Genomic DNA, 9,655 nt, shown 5'->3' on the forward strand with positions numbered 1-9,655 from the left:
ACAAACAATAATGATATAACGGCTAGATTTGAACATAAAATTATGACGTGACTATAGAATTATTACGCAGTGATAAAATATTATAAAAATGTAATGAAAAACATAACTAACGCAGTACAAACGCATTAATAAAATAACGAAAACGCAGAAAGATCGCGTCACTCACAGAAATATTTCTGCTCGCCGACCAGTATTCACGAAAACATTAAAAGTAAAAAAGTTAGAAGATAAAAAACAGAGATGTTATATATAATACAATAAGCACCAATGACTATAATATAAAAATGAAAAATGTGCAGCGAGCTAATAAGTAAAGACAGCACTTTTCACAAGAGAGAAATTGAACAATGCAGAAATTGAACAAGAAGGCGAAATCAGAAGCGAATAGAGATGTTGACAGCATGAAGTGTCACACAAGACTATTTGATATGATGCATATTAATGGAATTATTCCATTTTTTATATAAAAAAAAGATATCCACTTTCAAAGTCATTTTATAATAGCTTAATTATAAAACATCGTTTTATTACTAAATGTACATGATAGTGCAACTCTTGAAGAAGAAAGATCATCTCTATAAATTATTGTGTGACTGTCCAAAGTACTGTAAGTATTTAAGTTTTCCGCAGACGGATTTTTAGTAAATAAATGACTTTTTACAAAAACTAATAAACATTTCAGGCTCGTTCAGGAGAGCTCGTTCTAGATACATTCGTCATTACGAGGGCTACATTTTACAAAAATTTCAAAGTTTCGTGTTTAAATCTCAGAGAGCGAGTGAAAAAAATCTGTTCCGATGGTTTTTATTTCTTTTTCTACTAATAGATTGACTCATTTTGTAGGTATTTCGAATACACATACTACATTTTTCATATTGAACTTTTTTTCATACAATCAATATCTTCCATTTTATAAGCGAAAAACGTGCTTTCTGCAACTATTCGATTTTTTTCACATATTTTCTTCACAAGTCTCGAGTCTCAAACATACGCATTTCTTTTCTGAGTCTTTCGAAGATTTTCGTGAAGAGAAATGCTGGTTTATAATTTTTTTCCGATAAAATTCTACTTCTACTAAACTATTCTTGCTACTCGAGTTTATGAAGGAGGTATATAACGCGCATGAAAAATCGTAAACAATTAAATATCTCGTAAACTGTTGCGTTTTAACATTTATACTATTCTGGATTAATGGAAGGTGTACACTATTATTACAATTTATTAAAACTTATATGTTATTTAAAATAATCCTCGTCTCTTATCGATGTCGTGGGCCGCTGAGAAGGCATTTTTCGATCACTTGAAACTAATTTGAGAAAGAGCTCACTGTCTCGTTCATTCTCAGCCGACAGCGAGAACACATGGGCTCGTACTTGTATTACAACGCCGCACAACGATAAATGGCTGAATTTGTAGAAAAAGTGACGTTTTGATGGCGAAATTTATGTTGCATGTCATTTCGTTATTATTTGTTTAATTGTGAAAATGTGATTTGTCTCGTACTTATCAAAGTCGTAATTATCAATTAAAACTAAAGTTATCTTGGAATTTTATATATAAAGGCGTATATTTTACTCGTTTCAATTGCTGTCAGATCATATGTTTCTGCCTGAATATAGAGCTCACTATACGTACCATTTACTGATTGTCAAGAGAAGAAAGGATAGTTTTCATTCGATTTTTATAAGTATTTTAAAGCGATCTCGTCATTTCGTTTTATTCAAACTATCTTTATTAAAAATGGCATGCAATATAAATTAACGTGCCATTCCTTACTTCTGACGTCACAATTCTAACATGACCGTCGCAACTGTCAGGAGCCTTAAATCGTAAAGATTCTATGATGTTGAATGATATTACGATCCAGCGGACTCTCATGACTCTTTTCTTTCATGAAGATCTGGAATTCGTTGAAATAAAAAGACAGCTGCGAATAATGCACAAATTGAGCATTATAGCCTAAAAATTTTCTTTTCCCACACTAAAAATTAAAACGAAGAATAAGGATTCTCCTCGTAAATGTCGTTCCGAGATAAACTAAAAATTGGTGCATGTGCACGAGCGGCAGAACCAAAAAGATACCAATTTTGTGCCTCTCGGATACTGCAGCTAAAATAATAATAAATATCATTGGGATACCGGCACCAAAATACTTTTTAACGGTCAAGTCGCGGATTCTCACGAGTCCGTAATCACAAAATTTAAGAAACGACACGCGACGCTCAGGGGTAGATTTTGGGTAGTCTCGTGCCAACGCTGCACGTGCGCTTTTTTGACGCACTGCACGAGTGTTTTCCCATAAACTTTAAGGTCATAAAATTTAAGAGAACACTTTTTCGATCCTTCCTCTCTCAAGATCTTGACCAATCCGAAAACAAAGAAAAATCCTACTACTAGTTAACGAAACTTATTCCATCAATCCAAATTGGAGTACTCAGGGGCGATTAGTATAAAAATCGCGGCCCTCAGTGTGACTTTTCTGTCTGAGTTTGAGGAAGCTATGGTTGTCGGGATCTTTGAAAAAGACTTCATCCGATTTTCGAAATCTTTTTTTTCCAGTAGAGTCAGTGCAAAACCATACTAAAAGTCAACGACACTGCTTGATCGGGAAATTTGACGAAGCGGATCTGACGTTCCAACATCCCACAATCAACGACACCCTTTCTGATATCTCGGGCATCCTATTCATCGTTATCGCCAAATAGTAAGTTTTAATTTCGGTGCAATACACTGGGTAATCCCTTCTCTTCTTGTATGGTCCCTCTTTAAAGACGACCAAATTTTTAGTGTGTTTACGTAGATCTTCCGCCTTTCGTCATCGTCACCGTCATTTAGGACTAATAATGCACGCCGACTCACCGTCCGTGTCCGTTCTAACTCCGCGCAAAACTCTAGAGAACAATCTCCGCTAATTCAGGCATCGGCCCAAGAACAGACTCCGGTCGTTTAGCCTCCAGCCTCTAACTCACCGCTATTAGAAATTTCTTACTCCTTTGTCTCTGATTTGTCCTCAGATTTTTTCGATGACCTCTTTCCGTCCAGTTTTCCCCCTATTCACATCACGATGTCACGACCTCCGATTCAGGAATTTCTCGTCTCACATACTATCCCCTCAATTCCTCCTGTTCAATCTGACGCTTACTCTCTCGCTGGCCCTCTTCCTCTCCTCTTCCATAACGTCCATTGTTGGAATACATGTCTTACTTTATTTCTTCCACTAATGACCGAGTGATAGCCAGCATCGCAGGATCCATTTGCTTATTTTCAGTCCCCATATCATGCCTCATTCCCATCGATCCTCTTTCTTTCCAGCCATATGAGCTTACACAAATTTTCTCTTCCTCTTTCCAATCTCTCCACATTCAAAATAATGTTCGTATCACACATAACGCTCTTTTCACACACACACACACACACACACACACACGCGCGCGCGCGCGCGCGCGCATATAAATGCGTTTGATCATACAGGGTGGGTCATCTAGCGTTTGGAATTTCAACTTATTTTGAGTTTGAAAGGCGTAATAACATTTGTGACGTATCAGAAATTTAGTTTTTTGTTTGACATTTTCGAAATGGGTCGCTATACGCTTGAACAAAATTGAGAAATATTGAAAATTACTTCCAAAGTGGTGAGTCTTCAACCCAAACTGTAAGAAATTTACGTGGAAAATTTGATAGAAAAGAAATGCCTTCAACGCAGTTTGTGGATCAATTTGTGAAGCGAATTCGGCAAACTGGATTCTTATTGAATAAAGCAATGCTCGTTCGCATGCTCATCCAATAAGGTCAACCGAAAACATTGATGCTGCTGCTCAGAGTGTGCTTGAACAACCATTAACATCAATTCGCCATCGTTCTCAAAATTTGAACATTTCACGCACTTCTTTGAGAAGAATTTTAAATAAAGACCTCGATATGAAGCCGTACAAAGTTCAATTAGTGCAAGAATTGAAGCCACCATCCGATTTTCGGTTCGCCTAATGGGCTGAACAACACTTGATTGAAAATGAGCATTCTTACCGAAAAATCATCTTTTCTGACAAAGCTCATTTTTACCTCGGTAGCTACGTGAACAAGCAGATTTGTCGTATTGGGGGTCAGAGAATCCGCACGTCGTCATGGAGAAGCTGATGCATCCACAATGAGTGACTGTTTGATGTGGTTTTTGATCCGGCGGCATCATTGGACCATTTTTCTTCAAAAATGAGCAAGGAACTGTCAATGGCGAGCGCTACCGCACCATGCTAAACGAATTCTTGCTTCTCAAATTTGAAGAGGAGGACACAGACGACATTTGGTTTCAACAGGACGGCGCATCTTCCCACACAGCCAACGCTACAATCGATCTTTTACGCACTGTCTTTGAAAATCGCATAATCAGCCGAAATGTTGATGAATTGGCCGCCTCGCAGCTGCGATTTGACTCCGCTGGACTATTTTTTATGGGGAACCGTCAAGGATGAGTGTTACGCTAATCAGCCAGAAACGATTCAAGAATTAAAATATGAAATCAAAGTTGCCATCGATGAAATACGCCCATACAGTGGAAAATGTACTGAAAAATTGGGTTGATAGAATGGGGTATTGTGCAGTCAGCCGTGGAAGTCATTTGAATGAAATTGTATTTCATGTTTAATGGCAATGTACTACCTTTTTAATGAAGCCATAAACTTTGAAAAATATTCATACGTTTTTTTTTAGAGCCAAATTAAATTCCAAATTTTAAATGGTCCACCCTGCTTCAGAATAGAGAAGATTTGTATCTTTACACTTAAGAAAAATGATTACTAAATATTTCTTTTATTATATTACTATTAAACTAAACCCTTGTTTGTTAATTTGAAAAATATCTTCTTGTATTTATTATAAGTTCTCCCGCATTGCACTTCGCCCTCTCCCCGATCACTTGGATTGACCGAAAGCCAGGGCATATGACGTAGTATAGGCATATTTAGCGTTAAAGTGCGCCTTCCCGGCACACTGACTCAGTTTGGGTTCTTTAGATATGGTATACGTCCGACTCATGTACGTTTAGCGAAGCACGAGTTGAGGTTTCCATTTCGTCCTTCGTCCGACCTCCGGCTCGTTAAGAGCCACAGGACGAAGCGCATCTCCCGATGCGATCCTTCCCCATGATTCTCTTGCGGTCCGGAACCTGGATATGACCAAATCGGTCTAATAATTCGGCTCTCGTTGCGTTTATCCTCAGCTCTGTGCGTAGAAGTGTGGACGTAACAATATGTTGTATTCAAAGATAACCTAGAAATTTACTTAGAGCAATATCTATTTCTTCTATGCTTGACTGAAATGATCGGTTAGGTTTACTCAAAGAACCCCGCACGTTTCTTATGGATTTTGGTTCTCTGTCAAATCTTCTTATATTTTTGGGAAATTGTAGTTCCAGGTGTCCTAATTAAAAGTGAGTATGCTTCTAAAATTCACAATTTCAGATATAACTCTTCAAACTTAATTTCTGTTTCGGATATTGGGCGATATAAGCAATTTTGGTTCCACATGATCCTACAGAATTTGAAAAAAAATATCTAGGTGAACTTTATTATAACATGCGAAATAAGGCTGTTATAGTTGCATTTCGCTTCACAATCTCAATTGTGGCTAAAAATAAACAATTAGTAATGTGATATGAATAAAGTTAGTGTGCATACATTTTCTGACTTTTATCCAAGTTGAGCAGTGGGAAGAATCGTGTGGAACATGCTGTTGACTTGAATCAATATAATGGTCATTGGAAAAATCCGAGCTCTATTATAATATTCATCATTATTTTATTTATTATCATTTTTAGCTACAATTGAGATCGCGAAGTGAAATGCAATTTATGGCAGCTTTATTTCGCATGTTATAAAGTTCATCTAGGTATTTTTTTCAAGCTGTAGAATCAAGATTGTTTATATCGCTTAATAATATCCGAAATAATAAAATTAATCAAGTTTGAATAATTATATCTCGAAAACTTTAAAAATTTTAAGAGATCGCGCTCATTGACACTTTTAATAGGGACATTTGGGACTATAATTTTTCAAAATATAAGATTTAATCGAGAATTAAAATCCAAAAAACGTGCGGGATCCTTTGATTCTGACAGTATTGATCTTCTTTTAAAAGAAAATGTTATTTTTAAATCCAATGACGATTTTCTCTTAGAATTTTGTAAATGCAGTAAATTTGTTAATAATAAATGAAAAATATAATGCATAATCAAAGTTATTTTAAATTATTTTTTAGATTACCTTATATTTGTATACTATAGAAACACAGAGTACAGAAAGTAATACGAAATTAAAGTAAATAACAAAAATATAATAAAAATATAAAAATATAAAAATATAATAAAAAATAACTTTGTATCCAACAATTTCAATTATATAATTATAATATATTTCTATAATATAGCTTATAAAGTCTTCTTCTCAATTCTGTATATAATGTTCATAATAATATTTACAATTAATAATATTATTTACAAATATTAAATTATTTTTAATAATTAATAATGATTACACTTACACAAATGTTTTTATTAGAAATATTCATGTTTTTAATTATTTAATGCCGCAACACGGACTTATTCTTTTCTTCAAATGGATTTTTTGACTCGCAAAAGCAGATCAAACTTCAAAAAATTTTCAAAATTGGAATCTGTTGGAAAAGCAATATGAATTACGAATATTACAATCAATCAGCAAACCTATTCTATGACTTTTAACGCAAGTTTCATTATTCGATTTAATGACTATCATGTCTATCGATTATCATTATAATCTTATAATATCTATCTATAGTAAATGATCGAATGATAGTAACTGTAGTAAAAGAATGCGCACGCAGCGCAAAAAATCGATATTACAGAAAAATCGATAACGTGAAGTCAGGAATCGTTCTGGATACTCGTAAAGTGTCGTAGACCATAAATTTGAATTTACAATTTATACATTTTTTTACGTATAATATCATGTAATATGTATAATGATTGTGTTCCGATAGCTGTGTTGAAAATTCCTTTTAATTACAAGATTGGTAGCGCCGCAACTAACATAATTGTGTTCCGTAAGAGATTAGCTATGTTAATTACAGCGCTACCAACATTGTAACTAAAAAAAATATTTTCGACACAGGCTTATCGGAACACGACTCATATAATGTAAAAAAAACCCTAGAAAATCCTCGAATAATCCAATCCTACTCCGATTCCACCTCCCCTCTCAGCTCTGAAAATAATTATCAGTTCAACTTGAAACTTCTCTGTGATTAATGTCTCATTATAAGATAAAACTTGGCACATAATTCAGTCCTAAAATCGAGAGCCTAAAAATGATCGATTTTTAAGGTCATTCTTTAAATATTGATATAGCTTGTCGACTAATCTGTTATATAACATTAAATATTCCTCGAAAACATTCCTAGACAACATTCCTAGAAAACGAACTAAATATATCATCACACACAACAGTTAACTGGACTAACTTTTGCAGAGAGATAATTCATGCAATTTAATAAGTTGATGAATCTACATAAATGGGAAACAATGTCAATTGTTTGCAAAGCAGGAAATTTGTATTTTTGAAACAGAAAACTTGTACTTATTTAAAAATTCTCTACTTTAACAAATATTCAATTACAACAATTTGGCTTCTCAGCTCACGAATCATATAGTTAACAAATAATCAAAATCAAATTGGCGAAGAAGGAATTATTGTCGAAATCGATGAGGCTAAATTTGGATGTCGACAATATCATCGTGGACGACTCATTAAAGGACAATGGCTTTTCGATGGAATGACACGCAACACAAAGAAAATATTTATCATACCAATTGAACCCCGTGATGCACAAACATTATTACCGCTCATCTAGAAATACATCACTCCTAGATCAATAATTCATACTGATTGTTGAAAAGCAAAAGCCAAATCGATCCAATATAGCGACATAAAATAGTAAATCATTTATAATATTTTGTTGATCTAGACACAGGTGTTCATACTCAAAATATTGAATGTTTGTGGAGAGATATTCGCGGAGTTATATCTCGATATGGTCATAAACAATCCCATTTCGTCCATTACCTTGCAGAATTCATGTTCAAAAAAGCGTTTGATGTATATGAACAATTAGACGCTTTCTTTAACATAATGACTAAAGAATACTGAATATCTGAAAATATAAATGAACAAAAATATCAAATAAATAAAAATATATTTAACAAAAGTATTATTTTTATATCTCCACACTATAAATGTAGTCGTAAGATTCTACATATAAGCGTAGAAATTCGGATAAATTTTCTATTCTAAAAACGCAAAAATTATAAGAAATTATACAAAAAAATATTTTGCGCTGTTAAAGCAGAGAATTTGTTTCATTAGAACGCAGTTGTGTCCAAAAGTTAAATTTTATTGATGAACTTTTTTTGTTAATAACTTTTTAAGAAACAACGAGTGACGGCTAACTTGCCAAGGTCATTCGGGCCTCATCATGACTTTGAGAGCATATGTATCATTGCAGAATATTCCCTTATACAGCATAAATAATAAAAACTTTTTAATCGCAAAATCTGTATGTATTATATTTCTTTAGATTGTATAAAAAAGAAGATTTTATGTAAATTTCAAATAAATCAGACGAACAGTTTTTGATATCCGCGCAACATCAACTTTGAAAATGTAGGTTTCGAGAAAAATACATTTGAAGTTACTTTGTGATATTTTATATGTTTAGTCGAAAATATTAAATTTACTTTTAGTCTGCAATTTTTGGGCCATAAAACTATTTTTCTCGATGTTTATCTCATCTTCTTCTTTTTTGCTCGTTCTGGATGATTTTTTTTTATCTTACGAATTTAGATACTCCTAACCGCTCGTCGGCAATACAGACGTGCTTCACTAAAATGGCTCAAAACTTGATTTAAAAAATGTAAATTTTTAATTTTAACTGTTAGAATCTTATTTTTAAGACTATAAACTATCATTTAAGGCGAAAAAATTCGATTTTTTAAGTCTCCAAAGTGGCGTAACCCCTTAATAGTAATACTTATATATAATAAACACAAAAGAATGTAATATTACAAAAATTATATATATTTATGTATATGCTTTTTTGCATTATTTAAGTGAGATATTCGAGAAACGAAGTTTGATTTGTACTATCGATATTATCAAAATAGTTAAATAAGACCTTTCCGTTCGAACAACGATTATTTAATGCAGATTACGCGCGAGGGATTATACTCGCGTTATGCAGAACACATACTTTACATAACGGCAGATATCAATATTCCACTATATTATTTTTTTCTGTAATTGATGTATTCTATACTTGTAAGGAGGGAACTTGGAAAATCGATACTTAGATACTTGGCACTTAGATGCTTAGAAAACTTATAATTAATGTCAAAGGAATAAACGTCATCTCAAACGTTTAAATCAACGTTATCTCAAACCACTCTGATCATAAAATGTATATATTATATGTGTCCGTCACTGAGAGGTATGACATATAAAAAATTATTTAGTAAAGATTGACGTATACATACATATAATAAAGTTTTGTCACATGAGAGAGAGAGAGAGAGAGAGAGAGAGAGAGAGAGAGAGAGAGAGAGAGAGAGAGAGAGAGAGAGAGAGAGAGAGAG

General features: G+C 33.6%; 1 protein-coding gene across 1 annotated transcript in view; it reads right to left on the reverse strand.

Moving 5' to 3' along the window:
* Positions 1 to 5,024: 5,024 nt before the first annotated feature.
* Positions 5,025 to 9,655, reverse strand: part of LOC105624046 — a 22,468-nt gene continuing 17,837 nt past the window's right edge. Inside the window, 1 exon segment of the mRNA XM_012205413.1 lies at positions 5,025 to 5,262. Coding sequence (XP_012060803.1) covers positions 5,025 to 5,262 — 238 coding nt within the window.

Source organism: Atta cephalotes, assembly GCF_000143395.1.
Source record: "Atta cephalotes unplaced genomic scaffold scaffold00002, whole genome shotgun sequence".
NCBI classification, from domain to species: domain Eukaryota; kingdom Metazoa; phylum Arthropoda; class Insecta; order Hymenoptera; family Formicidae; genus Atta; species Atta cephalotes.